At 42.4% G+C, this 23,159-nt stretch overlaps 1 protein-coding gene across 2 annotated transcripts in view; it reads left to right on the forward strand.

The window, feature by feature from the left end:
• The first annotated feature begins 6,144 nt into the window (after positions 1–6,144).
• Positions 6,145–23,159, forward strand: part of robo1 (roundabout, axon guidance receptor, homolog 1 (Drosophila)) — a 191,762-nt gene continuing 174,747 nt past the window's right edge. For both annotated transcript variants that reach the window (XM_030067248.1, XM_030067249.1), the window contains exon 1: positions 6,145–7,056. In XM_030067248.1, coding sequence (XP_029923108.1) covers positions 6,930–7,056 — 127 coding nt within the window. In that variant the 5' untranslated portion in view covers positions 6,145–6,929. The remainder of the gene's footprint in view (positions 7,057–23,159) is intronic.

Raw genomic sequence — 23,159 nt, forward strand, 5'->3', positions numbered from 1 at the left:
ACGTGTATATGTGAAAGAGCGAATATGAAAATGTGTGAGAGAGAGTGTGTGAGCCTAGAGAGATGGGGAGATAGATACTGTAAATAGAGAGAAATAGGGAGAGAGAGAGAGAGAAGGGAGGGTGAGAGAGTTGTTGAGTGTAATGCTGAGTGTTCAGGAGCGGTTATGGTCCAGATGGCCCTGCAGTAACAGCAGCTGTAAATCACGGTGTGTTGTGCGATCTGGACGATCGTGCTGCAGGCTGGAATCTCACTGCAAGGTGAGACCGCTGACGACAGCCATTACAAGGGATGAGACCAGAGCTGGAGAGGGTGGAGGGTGTGTGTGTGTGTGGTGGGGGGGGGTGTGGGTTGGGAGATAAAATGAGATTACCCCTTGTTTTTCTCTGTGGAAAAGCAGATGCTCTTGCTACAGCCAGTACAGCTACTTGCACAACAAAGGTAACATAAAGGCTTCTGGAAAAGACTACAACAAGCTATTTTCAGTTATTTTCTATTTGTACCTCTTTGTCTCGGTTGCATTGCATTGTTTAGGCCCATCAAAGTCACTGCAGGAATGTGTGAATTTTTTTTTTTTTTTTTTTTGCTTTTTTCTTTTCAGTATCAATGTTTTGATAAATCTCTGCAGCTTTTTCTCCATATAAACATTGCAGAATGCATTTTCTTTTCTCCATAAATGATCGCAATTTTATGGGAATAATCAGCGCTATGTGAGCACCTGTCAGCAAACCGACCATCACAACTTTGCAACTGTGAATCGCAATTTTCGCCCCATCTTGTTGCTGTCTGCAAGCGAACACAGAAAACACCTCAAATTGATGTGCAGCTCTTTGAGAATCTGAGGCGAAATCATAGGGTTTTCCTCAAAGCAATCTGAGAAAACCTCCGTGAAACCAAAGCGTCTTAAGAAGAGCAGCAAAAATAGGTGACCTTCCCCCCAGTGGAGCGTTCGTTTACCTCTCAGGACGTGGGAAGTGTTGGAGCGAACGCAAGCAAAACAACAGCATGGCTTCTGCATTTTCCGCTGTGTTTATTGCCTGAGAAACACGTGTCAGACGCACACAGTTTTCTTAATTACGTTGTAAAATCACATTGCAAACGCGTGCGTGCTGCCTCTTTCTCTCTGCCCATTTGTGAGCGATCACGTACATGCTTCCATATCAACATTAACCTTCAGGCAGGCTCTTCTCCTGTGACTTCCCATTGATTAGAGTGCGGCATGTGATGGACGAAGACGAATACGGGGAGGAGGTGTGGCTGGGACGCGGGTGTTGATTGAGTGAGCCATCGTAATCTAGCCGCCCGAGGAATGCAGGGTGTGGTCATGTTGATCATGCCCCCCTTCCATGAAGAGCATAACTCATTCGGAAACACCAGGTTCTCTGCGGCAGGCGCTCTAATATGCGTTTCCAAGAACAGTATCACGGCAAAGAGCCTGCACATACTCGGGTGTCAGTGTCCCATGCTGCACAGTATTTACAACCTGCAGGCCGTCTGTCACAGCGCGGCATATCACCGAGTAATTCTTAGCTCGGTGTGACACCTCGTTTCTAAAAATGTGGATGGATCCGGCTTTCTCTGCGCACTCTCGGGGTTGACACAGTGATGAAATATGAATTGCATGGAAATCTGGTATGTAGGATGAAAAAAAAAAATAAAAAAAAAAAATCCTGTCATCGCTGTACAGTCAGAATCCTGATGGCTAATTTATGCTCCATCTGCCTGCCTCTAAAGCGGTAACATCGCTATAATTAAAATTCTAATTACATGCACGGAAAAAGACATAAATATATTACATTATGAAACGCACACGTTCAGATTTACCATAACCTCCTGTCATATTTTAGATTTGCATTTTTAGAGGTGAGGTTGTGTTGCAACAGATTAACAGTTGCCATGCCAAGCGGAGTAACGCTCTCAACAAAACGTCGAGCGGACAGGCTGGAATTTAAGCGTGTTTGTTTGTTTGAGGGTGAAAGCGTGACCTGCTAGATAAAGTGATAAGAGGGAGCATGCTTTATCTGGTGTGGTGTGAGACGGCCTGCAATCGAATAGCCTCGGCTTTGGCTTTTGGGAGGTATTGACTTGAGTAGAGCCGCTGGGCATCCAGGTCAAGGCCCATTTTCTCATGATGGCATATTTATACTCCACATTGTAAAAACTAGTGTTCAAATACATTTTACACTACTGTAGTTTGTCTTCCCATGAGCAAACTCTTGTTGTTTTTTTGTGGTTTGGTGTGTGTGTGTGTGTGCGTTAGTATATGTGTGTATTTGAGTGGCAGGAACTGGGTGCCAGCCCCCCAGTCTCTCGCTGTGCTCCAAGCTGTGTCGTGATGTCCAGTCCTCCTCCTTTGCATCCCTGCTGGGTGTCTTTGTGCCACCCATCAACCCCGCTGTCACATCACATTGGCAAAGCTAAAGGGGGCCCAGAATGCAAGCTTCACGAACAGCACACTGAAACGGGGGAGAGAGAGCGACACAGAATATAAACAGGATCTCATTTCCAAGGCTGCATAGCGGCTGAAGTGTGAGAGACATGTCGCTGGTCTTTTGCAACGCCGGCGCACAATAATCCTCAATTGCATTATCTCTGTGTCGGTTTCCTGTATGATAAAACTCAACACTGGACTCGGAGAGAACGAGAGCCAGATTTAAAAAGATGGAAAAACGTTCAGAGAGAACAACGAGCCAGATAGTGATTGAAAAACACCCCCGGCAACCACCTTGAAGCAGGGTTTATTGCATACTACAGGGCATCAGTTGCTAAATCATTTTCACGCACAAGGTCAGTGGGAGAATGTCTCTTGGCGTGTAAAGCTGTGTATGTGTGTGTGTGTGTGTGTGTGTGTGTGTGTACACTATATTGTTTCTTTCTTCAGCACCTGGGGCCATTCTGCTCCATTAAGAGGCAATATCCAGCCACCGAGAATATGTAGCTCACTGCTACTCCACCTATAAGGTATTTCACAAATATTAATATGAACTTACATTTTACATCTTGACCTTCAGAAGAATTCACAACCTAAAATAGTCTCAAATAATTAAAATATTCTCTTTTTGGGGCTTAAAAAAAATGAGCCACTACTCTCATGCTTACCAGCTGTGAGTCTTTCCAATAAAAACATAACGATGAAAAAATTAGGTTGAATCACCACTTATGGTTCTGATGTACAACTTAACACCTAATATTAGTATTAAAAATACTTTGTAATGTTCACTACAGTGATATTACATTCTCAATTAAGCATTAAACTTACTTAAAGAAGTCCTATGAAGAATATGCAAAATATAAATCACACTGTCTAATGTTGTACAATGGCTTGATTTTGTTTTTGGAGTTTTCTAATTCTTCACACTGAATGACTGAAAAGACACACACAATATAAAAAGAGTTAATTACACCCACACACCCGTTCAAGGACACTGACATTCACACACCTGACAAAAATAAGGGAAGGGTTAACCCTTTATAGGGCACTCATTGAAATACTTTGAAATTCAAAAAAACAACCCTATGTTATTAGTGAACATGACATGAGTTTATTACTTTTATAAAATTTTTCCAAATAGAAAATCAAAGCCATTGAGATTGGTCAAATGCCACAAACGTGACCTGGGATGTAGAGCGATCTTTGCTGATTGGCTGGGTGAAGACCAAATGATTATTGAACTAACTGAGACAGGGGATGGGCGTGATATGTAAAGTTTTTTGAAATTACCAAAAATAGTCACTTGCCTGATAAAGGGTTAAAGAGGGAAGAGGGAGAAGAAAAAAAAAACGGAGGTGTGGGGCGGTCAGGATTTGGGCATGAAGCCAAGTGCCCAATGCCCCCTGCCCAAAAATGGAGGGTAGAGAGCAGCTGATTCGCGTCCAGGTCCTTCAGAACCCAGCTGTTTGTTTCACCGAAAGAAAAGCTGGAGCAATCAGTAAATCAGCATGATTTAATAATCAGGAAACCAAGGAACTTGAGCTTAACCTTCTATTAGCTCCCAGAACAGCTCCACAGACAGGGAACTCGAATTGTAAAGGCTCGTGAAATGGAGCTGTGTTCTAGTGCAAACTGCACTGGAACACAACAGGAATTTCTGACATGCACACTTCAACCAGGACCTAATAAATACTCTACAGTTTCTTAGCAACATCAGTACAATCAGAAGCCTGTCCCTCTGGCAAGTATAAAAAAGACTTTCTCCAGTAGACACGGCAAAAGAACCGAGTTAAAAATCCATAACTTCGCCGGGCTTTGACTTATGTAATCATCTTTGATCAGTGTAGCTGTTCTCTGTAACCTGGCAGACAGAGCTGTGTGCTTTTGCCAAGCATGTTATCCACCTGCGGGACTTTCCTCTTCGGCTCCCTCAGGCATAAAAACCGAAAGACTTCGCTAATCTCTCCCAAACCTGTTTTGACAAAGATGCAGTGGCACAACTTCACTCTAAAAACACACATTAGGCCACATGCACACCGCAGGAGAAGGCTGCTTCTGCTGTAAATTGGCCAGGGCCGTTTTCTCTTCCAGGGTCAAATTTGCATTGTATTGTTTGAGTCTCTAAGCAGTTGGCATTAGCAGTGACATTTTGCAGGTAGTTGGAGTGTTAGATTGGCGTCCTGAGGGGTTGAAGTGGCCCGTCCTCTACGCAGCAGTAATTATTTCAGAGGTCTAATCATTAGAGAGCTGTTTTAATCAGACTTCCATCAGTGGCCGGTGTAACACGATTAATTACAGCTCCAGGAGTACGGTCCTTGAGGGCCTCTACATCAGGATTACATGGCTTACGAACGGCGACACTTACATAAGGCACTGTCCACAGTATTCAACACAATAAAAAGGTCATGTATTCAGACTTATTTCGAAAATATTATCCGCGTGACAGTCACATATTGGGTTTCATAATAGTTTACGACACAAAGAAAGCAGTAAACATGTAATTGTGTGTTGTGTCTAAGCAAGATAGTATACAATGTTAACTTGAAGGTTAACACTTGTCCTTCACTTACTATAGATCATCATTTAGGTTGATTTCATTGTGTATTTCCAAGAGCATTTTATACTTGTCTCAGTGATGTCTGTCTGTCTGTCTGCACTATCGTGTGTGTGTGGATGTGTGTTTGAGTGCGTGCCAGAGGGAGGAGATGATGGTAAAGCTGTGATGAAGGGCATGGAAGAGGGACATGAGGTGGGCTGAGAGGGGAGGTGCTGCTGACACCTCCAGTTTCCCACGTTACCCGGCGCTCACCTGCCTCCTGACAGCCAGGGCGGCCGGAGGAAACGAGCGGTGTAACTCAAAACCCAGACTCGCTGAGTCGGCTTTTTACTAAAATACTCTGTGGGTGTGTGTTTCTCTCTGTGTGTGTGTGTGTGTGTGTGTATATCTTAAACACAATCTGTTCTATGGGGCATTTGAGACCGACTTAAGTTTAAGGAACAAATAAGATAATGTTACATATGATCAGTTTATAAGGGAGGGCAGCTGAGGATTTATATGTTCACTCAGCTGGTTGAGAGCTGACCGCCGGGTGAGTGCATCATTGCTGTGTAGTTGCTTTCCAGGTGATAACATCACATGTTTCAGGTCTGGATCCGAAAGAAGAACAGCTGTAGCTTATGCATATTGTATTACAGTATGACTTTTTCATTCAGTGTGTGATAGAAATACTGTTGAGCCGCCCTTTTTTTACACGGTGTTGCAGGTACTCATTTGCAGCAATATGAGCTTTTCTGTCACACTCACACAAAAAGCACCCTGTCAAACTTGCCCGCATACAGGTGCATGTTAGGCAGGTTGGCAAGCTGCTACAAGACTAGATTAAACCTGCTTCAGCGACTGTGTGCACATGCACACACACACACACAGAGTCACACACACACACACATAATGGTTACAGCCGTTGAGCCCAGGCAGTGGGGTTATCCACAAATGAATATTTACTCGTGAGCAAGCATCATGGGCGTGCAAAAGCACAAGAGCCACTGCCATTCACACCCTCCACTCTCGTCTCACTCAGTCTCTCTCCTCTGTATTACCCTCCCTCTCTCTCTCCCTCCCTCGCTAGATGTACTCTCCCACCTCTCTCTCTCTCTCTTCTCCTCTCTCTCTCTCACTCTCTTTCTCTCTCAAAAGCTGTTGAAAATTTCAAGGCTGCTCTGGAGTGAACTGTCTCTGTGATTTATTCCTTATTTTCATATCAACACTGTCTCATGTGATGTAAGAGGAATAGGTGCTGGACGAAAGGGAGAGGGAGGACACACACACACTTACACACACACGCGCTCATGGACACACTCACTCATTCAGTCCCTGCCTGTGCGGGTGGCCAGAGTTGTTGGCGGCTGCTGGATCAGTGTCACCATCAATGTCACCGGTCCATTCTCTGACCCGAACAACTTCTGCTCTGCAAGACGAAGAGAAACAATTTGCTTCTTCCTGTGCTGTCTCTACTCAAGGGAGCTGTTAACCACTAAGCTGAGCTTGAGCATTTCACCAGGACTGCAATAAATACCCCGCCAAGTCCAAAAGGCGTTGAAAAAGAAGAAGGGGGAGAGTGGGACGAGAGAGAAGAGAGGGAACAAGATCAATATTTCAGAGTGGAGCCCCAGAAATCCAGGCTTACTCTGCCTGTCTTCCCATGCTGGAATTACAGTCAGTCTCCCAGGCTATTGCAGACGCTTTGAGAGGGATCATTCCAATCCCCCAGGAGGAGGAGGGGTGTGAGGGTCTGCTGTGAATGTGTGACCCCTCTGGGGCTGCAGCGCCGCGGCCCAGGGTTAACACTCCAGGGGAGGCGAAGGAGGAGGAGGAGGAGGAGATGTTGTTGTTGTTTTGGATCTCTCCGTACAGCTGTGTGAGATATGACTGAGTGTGGGACAGCACTCCCCATGGCCCTCTCCTCTCTGCTCTAGCCCCAGTGCGAGCTTTAGAAGCAGGCATGGCTAGCGGGCGGACGCCCCTGCTGCTGCTGGTGCTGCTGCTGGAGGTGTTGAATGGAGTTTGTGTACCAGGGGACAACTCAGGGAGGAACAAGGGAAGCTGGAGGTGGAAAGGTGACAGGAGCCGTGAGTAACTCCTCCTACCTCTGCTATACCCCTCTTTCTGTCTCCTCTCTCCTCCCTTTTTGTTTCTTTTCCTTCTCTTCCTGTTGGATTTTTTCTTCCTCCCATTATGCAAAGACAAGCAGCATCAGTTTTTCCCTCTCCTCCTCCTTTTCTTATTCCTTTTCATTTCCCCGAGCTCATGAAGTGAGATATCCATGAAGAACTAAGCATTGTGAGCCATGATGTGTATTCAGACGGCGGCTGGCGTCTCAGCTCATTTCTCGGTGACAGAGAATTGGATATGAGAAGGAAATAAATCCTCTTCATGAGCCCAAAGACCTTGGCATGGGTTGCCAGGTTTTTAGAGGTTCAATATGTACGTGGCTGTGGAAGTGCCTCTTTGCTGTTGGATTTGCCATGAGTTGCCATTTGTCGTTTATTATCTGTCTCCATGTACTCTGCTCTCTCTCTGCAGCGCTCTCATCTTCCTGTATGAATATCTCTTAGTGTCTCATTAATTGATCAGTGTTGAGTTGTAAAAAGCTACTCAGAGTGATGGGGCTGCCTATTTCCTCCTGGTAAAAGCCGAGTGTAGCTCCGCGGGCATGAGTGAGTTCATTAAATATGCTGACACATAAGTGCATGGATGTAGCGAGGTAGAGGATGTTGAAATGGGCAGAGAGCTGTGGTTTGATTCTGGACGGTGCCGCTGTCCCCCGCCGTTCCACTCGCTGGCTAATGGGATTGTTTGGCATGCCACCACTGCTTGACACTGAGTGATGAAGTGGGGGGGAGTGTGTCCCTTTGTGTCCGTCCCCTCTCTGGAGGTTAAGGGGAGATCGCTATCTTGATACCGTTCCAAGATTAAATGACTGGAGCGGGACGGGGGAGGCACTAAGTCAGCCCCGAGCAGGTCACTCGCTCCTCCAAGGAGACAGGAGCCGGTCCCACGCTCACATGAGAGTGACACCTTTTACAGTTTTCACCCGGGGAGGTTTGAGTTTGCGGTCGTGTCGTGTCTTTCAAAGTCTCGGTGAAATGAAAAATGTTGGAAAATTGAAAAATTCAACTTGTTGGCTGATTTTGTACACCAGAATATTCACCTGTTTAATCATAAATGCCTAAGGAATTGCTAAATTTTTATTTTTTTATTTATTTTTTTTTTCAGTTTTCACATGATGGTGACACCTGGGGAGGTTTGAGTTTGCGGTCATGTTGTGTCTTTCAAAGTCTCGGTGAAACGAAAAATGTTGGAAAATTGAAAAATTCAACTTGTTGGCTGATTTTGTACACCAGAATATTCACCTGTTTAACCATAAATGCCTAAGGAATTGCTAAATTTATTTTTTTTTTAATATTTTTTCAGTTTTCACATGATGGTGACACCTGGGAAGGTTTGAGTTTGCGGTCGTGTTGTGTCTTTCAAAGTCTCGGTGAAATGAAAAATGTTGGAAAATTGAAAAATTCAAATTGTTGGCTGATTTTGTACACCAGAATATTCACCTGTTTAACCATAAATGCCTAAGGAATTGCTAAATTTATTTTATATATATATATATATATTTTCAGTTTTCACATGATGGTGACACCTGGGAAGGTTTGAGTTTGCGGTCATGTTGTGTCTGTCAAAGTCTCGGTGAAATGAAAAATGTTGGAAAATTGAAAAATTCAACTTGTTGGCTGATTTTGTACACCAGAATATTCACCTGTTTAACCATAAATGCCTAAGGAATTCCTAAATTTATTTCTTTTTTTATACCAAAATGTCATTACTTCTGTGTCATGGAAAATAATGTCTTAATCTTCAGTGTTGATGTCGAGCTGTTGAATGAGCAAAAATGTCAACCAATAAAATAAATCTGCCTTTCTCTCCCTAACTGGTCACCATTTGGTTTACACTTTTGAAAGCGGCTCTCGGTGTTTTGTTGCTGCACCAACATGAGGAGGAGGCTCTCAAAATGTTATTTCGCTGTGGCTGTAATGAAATAAGGTTGTGTCTTCTGTGAATGTGTTACATTACGCTGTCATCCTGCTTTCTCTGAGGGCTCCGAGTGTGTCGTGTTTAGAGCTGTGTGTGGCCAGTCCACCAGTGAAAAAAGCCCTACTCTCGAGCGTCACCTCTGCGAGTGTGCGCTGAATATAAACGGAACCTTGATTTGTCACTGTAGCTGAAAACATTTGAAGGCTAATTTCGCAAAATTTACGACGAACAGCCCGATCTTTGCTATGTCACAGCTATTCTGTGCTTTGACCCCCCAGCCTCTCCTCTCTTCCTTTTCTACGTGCACCAGATACAGCGCACATATTAAACGCAAAAGCTGGCGTACATTCTCCCCGTCGTTCAACTTTATTGATAACACATGGGCTTTTTACGGCGCGGTTTATAGACTTCTGGTCTGGTTGTGACTTCCCAGCCTGTGCCATCCTTTACGTGACCCTGAACCTCTCAGTGAACCCAAGGGGGGGGGGGGAAATCCCATGCATATGAGCATTAAAATGCAGCTACAAGTTTCACTCAGTTAACTACATCCATAAAACCCACAGGTGTTTGCAGACCTGTCTGGGATGATGGCAGGAGCTCCGCGCACATGTTTCATACATTTCCTCTTTATAGAGATTTTCTTGATTTAAAATAGCTGTCTGGCGATGGGCTACTATTCCAACAACAGGGCCGCATTCATTCTGATAACTGCAATTATTTGTACTCACAGTGTGATTTTAAGTGATGCTCTGGCTGTTTAATTCTTTCTAATTAACGTTCAATCACGCCTGGTTACTGAGAAAGCCTTTGTGTATCACCGCTATGCACTTCAAGCCTTTAGGTGACTTTTGATCGCGGCGTTTTCGTTGTTGAGCGTTTTGCGCCCGACTACGCCAAAATGGATGAAGTTGATTCGGAATCGTTATGGTTAGCCTCCAAGATTAGATAGATTTTGTATGAAGAGAAGCCGTCTTTACCAGGCAGCTGTGGCATCCATCCGCGGTGGTGTTTTCTTTATTTTCGCAGTATGAAGTATATTGATAGAAAATACGCGTTATCAGCGCGAACCACTAAGATGTGAAAGCGTAACCTCTAAAACGTGTATGGCTTTTATCTCGCTTGTCGCTTGGATGCTGGATGTGGTGTGCTGTGGGCTGCACACACATAAAAGTTCTGTTTGGCAGCTCACGGTGGATGGAGGAGTGTAATGATATGCATGAGCGCCGTCCACTGATAAAAGTGATAATGTCACTAGCTATTTATTTGCTACCTGAGAGTAAATCTCTGCTTAGGCTGGGAAAGGCAGAGCTATTTGTCTGACGGTGCAAGGCGTGCTCGTCTACAGCTCACACCGGCGTACAATCTCTGTGTCTCTCTCCCTGTCTCTCCCTCTCAATCTCTCTGTCTCTCTCTCTTTCACACACACGCTCTCACACAGTCCACCGGCCTGCACATGAACCCGGAGTGAGACTAATGCATGAAAGGGGATTTGTCTGCAAGTGTGTGTGTGTGTGTGTGTGTGTGTGCTTGTCTGTGAGTGTGTCTAGGCATGCGTGCACACGTATGTGCGCGAGCATGTGTGATAAATAAAACACCACCTTTTTTATTTTTAGTGTGGAGTTGTCTCCTCCTGTACGCACCTCTTAGATATGTCCCTGGGTGAAATCCTTTCCTGAGCCTTAATCCTGCACTCACACAACCCCAGTCTGCAACTTCCTGCTCTTAACGTCTTCTCCTCTTTCTGGGGTTTTACAAAAATTGGCTGGACAAGTCGAGACACTCCGCACGAGAGAGTTAGTTACGCAGCTGCAAGCAGGTGGGACTGCTGTGATCGAAATTACATCATCATTCGTATTGTGTCTCAAGCATTAAGAAATACAGATGAGCTTTGGTCCAGCTTGTACATGCAAGCCCAGAGAGTTGACGGACGGTCGCCCTTGTGCTTTTTGGTGGAGCTTCGTTTCTGCTCCAGGACACAGCTTCATCCTTGTGATGGATGAGGCAGATTATGGGATTTATGGCAGATTTACATTGTTCCCATTGCTAATAGGAGCCTTAGGAGCCTCACTGGCTGCCTCCCAGACCTCGTGCATAACAACCTTGTCAAAGTACAGGACACTTTGTTATTTCAGAGACGGCTTTCTGGGGCTTCTTTTTGTGGACTGAATCCAGGATTGACCTGATATTGCCCCTAGTTATTTGTGTTATTTGTCTATCTTAGCCACTCATTTAGCCTCATATTCAGAGTTACGATTTAGTTGTTCTTAAAATCAGTTTATTTCTTATCAGTTTTTTTCTTGACATTAGTGGGCTGATGTGTTTCAACATAGTTATACTCTTTCCCTGTTGAGTTCCTGAGACAAGCGAAACTCTACTGGAAATAAGTGGGAATATCTCATCCCACTGGTTGCTTTTTTTTTTTTTTTTTTCAAATGAGCCTGAAGATGAGATTAATTACTTCTCAAGATGGAGTGTTTTGCAGTGTAGATGAAGGCGCTGAACACAATAGATGCGTAGCTAAAGATCTGAGTACTTATTGTTAAGATTTTCCCCGTCTTTACTGTACTGTGTTACATCAAGCTTTCTGTGACCATAAATAGCACTGCCTGCACGACCGTCTTTACTGATTGTCTGGCAGCGTCGCTGACAGTAAATATGTTTTTCGCCTGAGACACCTCAACATAAATAACTCTCAGATTTTCTCGTACTTGAACCGATGAGACCTACTCATGAATACGTTTGTGCCGCGTGTTCTTTTAGCTGCTGTGAGGCATGAATGAGGTCCTCTCAGAGCTGTGCATGCAGGGATATGAACTGAACCATCCAATAGATGGCAACAGTGACGTACAGCATTTTTGGAGTTATAGCATGACGCTCGTCTGGGTCGGGGTGGAATGCAGGAGTGCTAATGAGCTGTGGGCTGAGCCTTGTGGTTTAGGTCAGAGGCCAGATGGAGTCCAGACAGTCTTAACCGCAGAGATGCTCTCATCAGCAACACGGCCCCAAAAAAAGCCCAGACCCTCATCAGGCCTGGAACACTTAATGTACCCACTTAGGGAATACGTGATATTGAAAAGAGTTACTATCTTTGTCACAGGACGGATTATCGAAAGCCTGTGGTATTTATTTATTTATTTATTTGCACCATAATACAGAGACAATTACATAGATAAAAAAAAAAAAAAAAAAAAAACAATAATACAGAAAGTGCTGGAGAGGCAAAAAAAAAAAAACAAAAAAAACAAAATGGGCTTATTCAAGGAAACCTCCCCAAAAATGAAGATAAGATAACAAATAAAATAAAATACTCAAAATTCAAATAACAACAAAAACAACAACAACAAAAGTACAAATAACATATTATAACACCAAAAAACAGTATAAAATTAAGAGTAAAAGTGAAAGTGAAATAATTAGGTAGAAGATAGATAGATAGATAGATAGATAGATAGATAGATAGATAGATAGATAGATAGATAGATAGATAGATAGGTATACTTTATTGATCCCAAACTGGGAAATTCACATTCACAGAAGCTGTAGAGTCTTGGTGTATTAGATAGGACTTTAGTCTAGACTTAAAATTAATCAGAGATATAGATATTTTCGCTAAATGAAAGTATGAATTCCAAAGTAATGAACCTCTGTAAGTAAAAGAAAATTGACTTTGTGTGGTACGGCAAGAGGGAGTATGAAGTTTAACGGCGGGTCTTGTATTGTGAGAATGAACCTGGGAGTTAACTGTAAAGAATTCATTGAAAGATTCAGCAAGCAAATGTGGAGAGTGAATATATTTGTAAATAAATATGCAGGATTGAAGGATATTAATGTCATAAATTGACAAAATGTTAAGTTTTTCAAATGGAGGGGCAGATGGAGTTGATAGATTAGAGGTTTTAATATGTGAACATTAGATTCAAACTGTCCCTCTCACTGTACTGTTGGATTCCTCCTTGTCTTTGTCCCCAACTCTCACTCTTATCTACTATCAGCAAAACTAATTAAATTTTTTAAAATGTGCATTCTTTATCCTCTGATGTACATTGTTATATTTGGAAATCTCTCTCTCACACACACACACACACACTGACACACACAGACACACACTAACACACGCCATTCACTAATTGAACTGCTAATGAGCGCCAGGGCCCAGATGGGGTATTTTTTGTTGTTGATTTTTTTGTTGTTGTTGTTTGTTTGGTTTTTTGATTTTTTTTTTTTTTTTTTTTTTTTTTTTTTTTGGAGGTCATTTTTTCAAAGCTGCTGCTTTGAAAGCCCTGCTCTTCATCACACTCTCCCCTGTTTCTCTCTTTCCAAGGCTCCAGAAGGTTCAGACACTTTTTAATTAGGTAACAATGAGCTGAGAATCTCAATTACTGTGTGTCACACGCAAGGTCAGGAGCAGCCGGAGTACAAGGCTATGGAAGGTCGGGCGGGGGGGCTGGCAGGGTTGGGAAAGGGAAGAAGTTGGGGCTGTAATGAGGGTGAGCCTCGGGGTTGATGTTATCTGAATATTCATCGCACCGCAGTGCACAAAATGTAAAGCACCTGACTCTTCCATCTCAAACTCATGCTATTAAAAATATTTGTATTTCATTCATACACAAGGCAAGGTGTCTAATAATGCACACCAAAAATGCCATGGCCTCTTATGCCTCACTTTTGGAAGCATATAGAGTACAGTAAAGGAGAAATTCACCAAAAATACACAGGATGACATTTCCTCACTTACCCGAGTGCAGTCAGTCCATCCCAATAGCTTCTGTGTGATTTGGCGAGGTTTCCACGCACCATACTCAGCATAAAACCTTGGCCCTCGGGGATGACGAGCTTTGTTGTGAACTGCAGTATTTCCTGCCAGGAACTCAGCAAACTCTATCTGCCCTAGATGAATATGAATTTCAGGCGGATAGATACAGTTTACTGGTTCTTGGCAGGAAATAGTTCCCAATGAAACTTATCACCCCTGTGGACCTTGTGGATCCAGGGCACTGCTTCAGGAAATTCTCGTTTTTAAACATGTAAATTGTTCACAGCTCCACAAATGAATGCACATCCATCCCTGTTGTATTGGGGTTAAGGGACATAGGGAAAACTATCACTAACAAAGAAAATATCACGATTGATATATAGCATAAAGGTCAAATGGGGAAAAATATCTTTTTTGTATTTTATAGGGACCATTCTTTTTAGTTGCTTTCGACGTATTTATGCTGCACTGATACACAATCCTTGGGTGTTTGTTGGTTTTATGAAGAGGAAAACAACCTTGTATCCTGTGAATTATGAGAAGAATTGAAACTTTTTAGCAGGGGGAAGTGAAAAAACAGGTGGACACTGTAGATCAGACATGGCCCATAAATATGGGGCTCTGAAAGGCGTGGGCCAGAGTGAAAGCACCGGGCTCTGGGATTCTCAGGATATGTACGGGTCAGGGGTCATTAAGTGCTAAGGCAGGTCTTTAGGGGTTAAAAATCAAATGACACCATTCCTTGATGTTTTATCCCTCCCTTTTTCATGCCTGTTTCATTCCACCATTTTACTTAGGCAATGTTTGCACACACAAATGTTCTGGTTTCCACATCTGGATTCAGTTGACATTGACTGAGACATATAAAACTCTTGCGTTTCCGTGTAATTTATTTCCTTTTGTTTTTCTTTCTGGCCCCAGTGACTTTGATGCTCGTTATTTTGTGGAACTTTGTGATGCTGAGAAATTGACCATAAATATGCATGATATGAGAGATTACCAGATTGTCTCACTGAAACTGGTAGCTATGACGTAATTAAAGTTTCATGAGGTATATTCTATAGGCGTGATTTTAGGCTGCACGGCTGCGTGATTTAGAAATATTATTTGCTTGCATGTCTGCTTAAACGGGACAGAAGGGCATGAAATCTCTCTGATGAATAAACCGTGAATATTCTATCTGATATTTGCTCATACATTTTTACCACATGTCAAACTGTTCCCCAAAATGACTGTATATGACAGCAGATATAAATTGCACTGAATACATAAACTAAACATATAACTACAGTTAGCACTACTTAAGTAAATGCTATCCAACTCGGATGTTAATTGTTTACAGTCTGCTTGGATGACACCTTGAGTAATGAGGATGTGATGAGAGGTTTGGTGAAGAGAACCACAGGACGTAATTACAATGCAATTTATAATAACGTCTTGTAATGTAATGATTATAGTTCCACTCAAATGTAAAATACCTATTAACTGACTGTGCATATTAGTTTGAAAGATTTCTATGTGGTTAGACCAAATTTGAGTAGCTGGTGATTACTTTTAATAGCGTAGAATTACCGAGGCCATGCTATTTTGAATTATTATTTTATGTATTAAATATTAATGTGGATGAGGATCTACACGTTGTATGTAATCGCCCAGACGTGCTATGAAATGAAATGAATGAAAAAGTTTAGAATCAATCATCTTGCATTTTCTACAAAGGACAAATAACCTCTTGAAAATGAACAAAGGTCTGCTGCCCAGCAAACATGCAATAACAATGCCCAGCTACTATCGACCCTCCACGTCCTTTTGAGAAACACACAAAAGACAATCCCCACCGCCATATTCCACTTCTGACTGCATTCCATATCCCACATAAATTTTGAGAACAGTTCTCATCAAGAATCCATCAAAAAGCACAGTCGGCTATGAAAAAAAAATGTTGCTCCGTCTCCACTTCAAAGACTGCTAACCCAAACTAAGCTGACAGATTTTTTTTTTTTTTTTTTTTTTTGACAAGTGACTACATCTGTCTGTTAAAGAACAAACCTCAAAGACGATATCACTGCCATGTACAAGTGTTTATCATATGACTTTCTACCACAGGCGACCAAACTTATATTCCACTAAAAATGCAAAATCCATCAGGAATAGTAGCTCAGAGCAAGTTCACCAAGGACACTTGAATATGTGAAAGAGTTTAAGACATTTAGCAGCAAACCGTGATGCATACGTTAAAATTAATCTTGAGTTACACTTCCACCTTCGTTAACTATATGGTCTATATGGTTGAGTCAGCTGTAGAAAACAGCTCTGCATATGCCTGTGTAAATATCCGTGTTTGACAGAATGAGTTCTTATTAAAGAGTAGGTTGTCAGTTCTTTTATTTCCATGTTCACTGATGAGGCAGCCTCCCTTTTGGTTTCCTGAATTACACAGGGCACTCAGACATGAGTGCAGGCGTGCATGCGGGGCAGGCAGTCTGCCTGGCTAACAGCAGCAGAGCCTACCATCCAACCACAGTAAAGGCAGGGCAAGCTGTTTACCATCCCAGTCTGAGCTCCACGGAGGCCTGTGTCTTCCCTTTACTGTACTGATGAGGTGGTAATTATAGGAGAGACCTCACACCTACAGTGACCAGAAAATCTTTACACTCACGGCACTCTGTTGTTATGCCTCTCTGAGACCCATTTTGGTCACGCTATTGACCAGAGGCATCTTGGGTAATGTGTTAGACAAGCTGGGGGTTATTTCAAGTTATGGGCTACACAAGCAGTACGCAGAAATTTCAGTGGTGCGCCGGTGCTTTGTTGTTGCCACTGCGCAAATAAGAGCGGGAAATTCCAACTTGGCGACTTTTGCATTTGGAGCATAATGACGTGAATACAGAGGGCCATGTGGTCAGGCCTCATTTAACTGAGCACAGCCAGGCTCTACCTTGGCTTTAAGCTAAAAGCGTGTAATGTGGTAAGTCTGTTACCCTAATATATTGCTGTTGCCATGTTGAAGCCTCATAACTCCAATTTTGGTGATTTTCATTGAAGGATTACATGCTTCTTCTGTGAGTTTAAAAAAAAAAAAAAAAATCTTTGATTCTTTCCCTCAGAAGGCTTTTAAGCTTAATTAGATAAAGTCAAAAAAACTAAACAAAAAAAGCTGCTTTTCTCAGCTCCTGAAAAGTTGGGCTTTCCCCCAGCAGAAGGTTTGAAATATGACAGTCTGATAAACACTTCAGTGCCTCCACTGTTGCCTGTGTGGCTGCCATGGCGGCAGCTCTGCATTACTGTAAGCACAATCCAGCTGTGTCAGTGGTTGGCTGGCCATGGTGGGAACTATGGAGGTCTGCGCATCAGCATCCCTCTCTCGCTGACGCAGCATTTGCACACATCATTTGCTCACAACAATCCCCAGCTCTGTCTACCATCATCAGCACGGACGCGATGGAAATACATTCCTCGCAAAACACTAGTTAAGTATTAGCTTGTGTTTTCTGCAGTCTGCCACATATGCATCTGTGCGGAGAGATTCAAGCCATCTGTTTCCACAACACAGACAGGCAGGAGATTTTCTTCTGGTTTGAAGTCGACGTCAGTTGACATCACTGACAGGATGCGGAATCCGGCGTTGAGTGTGGGTTGCAGCCCTGATGCTGAAGAGTTCTTCGTTCTCAGCAAATGTGGCAGGATATCAGAAAACTGCAGAAAACTGGTTCAGTGTCCTCTGTCTCAAACAGGTCAGTGTGACAGTCCTCTGGTTCTGGGCTTCCACGCATTTCATAATAATTTTTGGAAGCTGTCGGAGGCCAAACAGAGAAATGAGATGGCACTGTTGCCCTGTTCTAATGTCATCACCACCGCTGAATTCTGTAATGTCACTGTTACGGTGCATTGTAGACTGCTGTGCTGAGCGCAGAGTGAATTGGGGAACAATAGGGAATCAGCCACAACTTATGATTCAGTGGCAGGGCCAGCAGTGGCAGTGGCTCTAATCAGCCCTAATGAAGACTGGCAGTGAACCCCCACGCTATAAAACCCAAAATGAAGCCCTCCTCAATTAATTTGCTAATTGGAAATCTGGACTGTGACAAGGTCAGTGTTATTGTGCTGCACAGTCCCTTTGTATCTCCGTTTGAAAGGAGGCTAAATCGCAGGATTTGTGTTTTTTGAAATGTCATAGATCATTTAAAGTCGCATTAAGTGCTTTTACTCTGTTACTCGAAAATCCAAAGGTCCTCATTTTCAGTATATGTATTGACCAATGTTATTGACTTATATGGTGCTAAACATGTTTAGCCAGTTGTATGTGCCCCTCCTGTCTTTTCAATAGTGCTGGTTACAGACCTAGCGTGGAGAATGTACCACTGGTGGAGGATAAAAGTGGAAGCGGGACAGAAATAGTCCCATACCACATGAAGGCACTATTGGACATATTACCACCAGATGTCTGACACCATGGCATTCATTTTCCTCTCTGTAGCCCTGTCGTGAACACATGAATGTAACAAAAATGTTGTTGATGTCTTGTATGATTTACGACGCCGTGGATTTACTGCAACTAAGCATGAACAATTGCATTAGGCATTGTATGGTGTGTGACCACTTTTTACGTTCTCAACTTTCAAGGACACCATGATGAGTTTCTTTGGGAAAAAACACGCTTGATTTTTCCCCCCACTTTTTTATCCTCATGTGTTTAAGCCTAACAGATGGTAAGGCAATACCCCATGGCACGTCTCTCCATTTTCTAGCTCCAGTCCTGAAAGTCACCTGCCACTAATAAATTTGGCTGATTTTGTGGGCTGAATGTGTGACAAAGGGGAAGGCTCTGTGAGGCCGTGACAGGGGGTGTGGTGAGTTGCACTTTGTCTTTTGCCTCATTTCTTGCCTTCGCTGGATTTATGATCGGCTTCTCACAGCCTCTGGCCCTTGGGTGCCTCAGCGCTCACATGTGTCAAGTGACACCACCGCTTTGTAATGAGCAAACACCATAATGCCTGAGAAATCCATTGCTAGGCTGATATGACACTAGGAGTTGTTTTTTTTTTTTTTTTTTTTTTCAGAGTGCCTTAGATTATGCAATCTTACCAGGCAATACGCAACAGTAATGTGTAGGAGAGCAATTTGTAGCATGGAAGAAAAGAAAAGGAATCATCAGAGGGCATATTTAAAACGAAACACCTCGTTTTAGACCTACTGAGCAATTTCGCGCTGATTACACATTTAAAAGAGATCAAAATGACTGTGGACATCAAGGCTGATATTAGGCTGCACATGGTTTAAAAGTGGTATCGTAGACTGCGTATTCTGGGATGTAACTCCAAAATAAAGCATTATGTTGTACATACAGACTTCTAAATATTTTTTTTATATATTTCCAGCTGTTTATTGTTTAAATATATAATTATGTATTTACTGCATGGTAAATAAAACTGGGCTCTGCGTAGCCATAAAATCTTAGAATAAACATAACATTGACATGAGGCCTAGTGCTAGTAACTTATAGAGTTGCCATGGCCCAGTTTCCCAATGGGAATCATTAAGTTGGTAGATAGCAAAAGTGCATGCAAGTGCCCATGGAATAATAGTAATATCGGGGAAGCCTGATATTTATGGTTAACCAGGATACTAAACAAGTAACTCTTTTCATATGGTCATTCCAGATGAACGCAGTCTAGATGTGATTTCCATATGAGCTATATGGCTTGGATACCACAGCTGGGATCTATCTACTCCCATATATCCACTTTCATACTATACTGTTTGTCATATTGCATTCAGTAGCCATACAGTATAGAGAAATACTGTCCCAACACTCTGTGCTGTCTTCACAAATTCAGACAGTTTAACTTTACATTCATGATACTATCAGAATTATCTCTCTTAACTCATGGGATAAATCCCTCTGACGGCATTTTGCATTGAAATGAGTTAGGGAAAGTACTTGATGAAACATGATAAATTATTTTATGACCTGTATTCATGTTCTCATCTGAACAGCCCCTGGCAGGATATCAAGTAAAAACAGGTTTTGATTTAATGAGTGACAGTTTTGACGGTTCCGTGCAGGGATGCTGTTTTAACAGGTAGATCCAAGGTCACATTTTCAGAGTCCATTAGAGCTTACTAATAGAGACATTTGCCTTTGAGGGATGGTTGGATTGATACATAAGATTTCTAAAATCTTAGGTATAATTTTCAAATAAATTACACTTGAATGTTTTACCACTGTGTATAATCATTCCATGGTAACAGAGAATGTGTGGCTTAACCTGTCAGAGAAGGCAGACAGTGAGTTCTCACATTGTAAATCTCAGTCCTTAACAATTTTGCTTTCAAAACCTGCCTTAATCCTATAAAGCCATTTGTATCATATATGATACACATTTTCAATTCCGTTTTTCGTTTTCAGTTTAATCAATACTTGACCAAAATACTGTTGTATATCTTTGAACACTTCCCCTGTTCACCCTGGACCATACCATTGGCACTTCAAGTACACATCATATATCATACACCAGAAAGGTTGTGTAATAACATATTTTTTGAACTTTTTTTTATATATATATTTATTTTGTTATAGGACTAAATAAAGGGTTCAATTTAAAAAAATTCTTTCATAGTTCAGGCTTTATAGGGTTAAGTAAAATTTCATACAGTTTCTTAATTCTGAGACTCTTTCTTTGCTGTGACGTTGTAATGAATTTCATTTCTATAACATTTGTAACACACCATTTGTCTTTCTTTTAACAAAACATAACAATCCTTACAACGCCAACGGCATTCTTTGAACAGCAGAAAAAAACATGAATGGGTCTAATCTCGGCTGGCTTACCAGCAAGTTTTCTTACATTCCTTTTTGGTGACTTAGTGGAGACATTGAACACTGATCCTTGAGTTGTCACTGCCAAAATGATATCATAAATTGTGCACATGACAGTGTGATGCATTTGAGACGTGCCTGGCAATCCCTGTCCAATGTCACTTTGGGGAAATCAAAGCCATGCCACAGGCTCACCGTCATTTTGTCCTTGTTCCCGGCTGTAAACTACTGTAACCTACAACAACAACAAAGAACATGGCTTATCATGTACGGGAGCGGATTTGTACCATCCCTTTGCGGTCCCTTTGTGCTCTCACCAGCTAGTTTGCACATCTGTGGCCATGTAGCAAACAACATTGAGACGCTGGCACCTCCTCTGCTACCTAAGCTGCCAGTATTGATCTGTCTTTCTACTGAGATCATTAGCTTTCTCTTCAGGAGCGCAGAGAAGTTGGCCGCACGCCTGCAATGTTCTCGCCACACATCTTCACAGGGCCTCATTTCCATCTTCTCTAATCAGAACTAGACATATTGAGAGCATAAGTTGGTTTATCTGCACCCTCTCATTGGACTGTGAATATTTAGTCTGTGCTCCAGTAAATTAGCATACACATGTTCCTCGCTGACAAGCACCAACCCGTGATGGCGAGAGAGTGTGTAAAGAGAGCGGGAGAGAGAGGCTGGAAAAGTGAGATAGTGCCTGCTGTTTGTTCACTCTGCTTGACTTAAGATCAGATGGCGATTGAACTGTGACATATAGGCAATCACAGAAAAGCGAAGCAAGTAATTACCTTGAAGTCATTATCAAACTGCTGTGGGCAAAACACCTTGTCTCTGTGTTTCTCAGCAACAAATGCAAAAGAGCTGCTATGCAATTATGTACATGTTTTTATAATTTGTACATTGGGCTCAGGTTTCCCCACGAGGAATGCATGTGGAGTTCTGCAGAAACACTCTAATCCTATATCAACCTGACAAGCAGCCTTTAGGTGCTTGTAGGTTTTGTGGGTTTGATTTGCTGAATGTCAAGTTCATACGTGTAACTCAACATCTGGTTCTAAAGTATAAGCATGCTCATTGATATTTTAGGAATGTAAAATTATCTAAAAAAAAAAACAAAAAACTAAAAAGCATTACGATGGTCCATAAAAGCGTATACAGTGGAAGTTTCATTGGACATATTTGCCACAACGCTACAATTCTCTATTGTTTTTAAGGTCAGGAAAAGCCACAGCGTGTGAGGGAATAATTGCACGTCAGTGGATTCGCTTAGCAAACATTGCCAAATCGAGATGCATTTGCTGTTTGCTCATTTGTTTAGACCAAAACACAGCTTGTGAGAAGAAAGAGAGCAGAAGATGTGCCAAGTCTGAAAGGAAGGCTGGTTGCCATCACATCAAAGACTTACGAGGTAATACATCAGTGGTGGATCTTCTTGTCTCGCTGGTTCTTTAATTAAAAGGTTGTCAAATTCCTCTGTATTTGTGGTCATGACACACAGCCAGTGGGGGTAACAGTCTAAAGGCGGAGAGCAGGGAATCTAGGTCTTGTGGGGTACCAAGAGTACAGGTAAAGTGGATTTTACAAACTAATGTCAACTTTACCCCCTCAGGCGCTTTTTCCCTAAAGTGAGACTCCAGCATTAAAACACTTGGACATGTTACTTTCACCACCCAGTGTGGTTCAGATTTATATGAATCTCTCCCAGTCTCTCCCACCACTAAGGACATGAGAGTCAAGCTTTAGTCTGGTCTGAAGCAGCTTCTTCATTGGCACTGAATAGGAGACTGACTTCCATTAGCCACTGTGGCAGTATCCATGCCTATGGTAATGTCAGTGGCTATGTGTACATTTTCTGGTTGCAAACAGTTAGTTTTGCTGTGGAATACGGCTCATTTAAGAGTAAAGGCTGAAAAAAAAAAAAAAAATTCTTTGAGCCTGCAGACTCGCAGACTGTCAATGGAGCAGCTCCAGAGTGTGTTGCTGGGAGGCAACACAGATTAGACGCTTGGCTTTCTGGTGTCTAGCTTTGGGAGGGAATTGTTCACATTTACATATTGATGGAATTCTCTAAGATGATGCAAAAAACATATGTGAATTCAGTTTGGGGGTGGGTGGCTTTTCCCTTTCCCTCTGATTTGCAAACTGAATGTGAGTGAGTGTGTGTGTGTGTGTCTGTATGCATGCTCATGTGTCTCTGTGTGTGCATATATTTAGAGTACATCTGCTTGATTAAGCAAATCAAAGTGCAGGGAAAGATGGCATCATTGTAGTTTGTCACTAATGTGCCCCAGTCTTGAAATGAGGTCTGAATGATCTGCTCCGCTACCCTCTGAACTCATTTGCCATAGTCACAAGCCGTCGGTTTTTAAACATGATTTTGCTTTTTTTCCGCTCTCTCTCCTTGTATTTAACTTTCCGCTGTGCGATTGGGGTATTAAGGAAGTGTGGTGACAGTTTCAAGATAAAGGAAGGGAGGAAGTCACTGAACAGAATATTGTGGAGAAATTGTCATTGTTCAAAGTTAAGCCAAATGATGCTCATGGGAGAAGAAATCTCAGGGTGCCTCA

This window comes from Myripristis murdjan, chromosome 13, assembly GCF_902150065.1.
Source record: "Myripristis murdjan chromosome 13, fMyrMur1.1, whole genome shotgun sequence".
Lineage (NCBI taxonomy): Eukaryota > Metazoa > Chordata > Actinopteri > Holocentriformes > Holocentridae > Myripristis > Myripristis murdjan.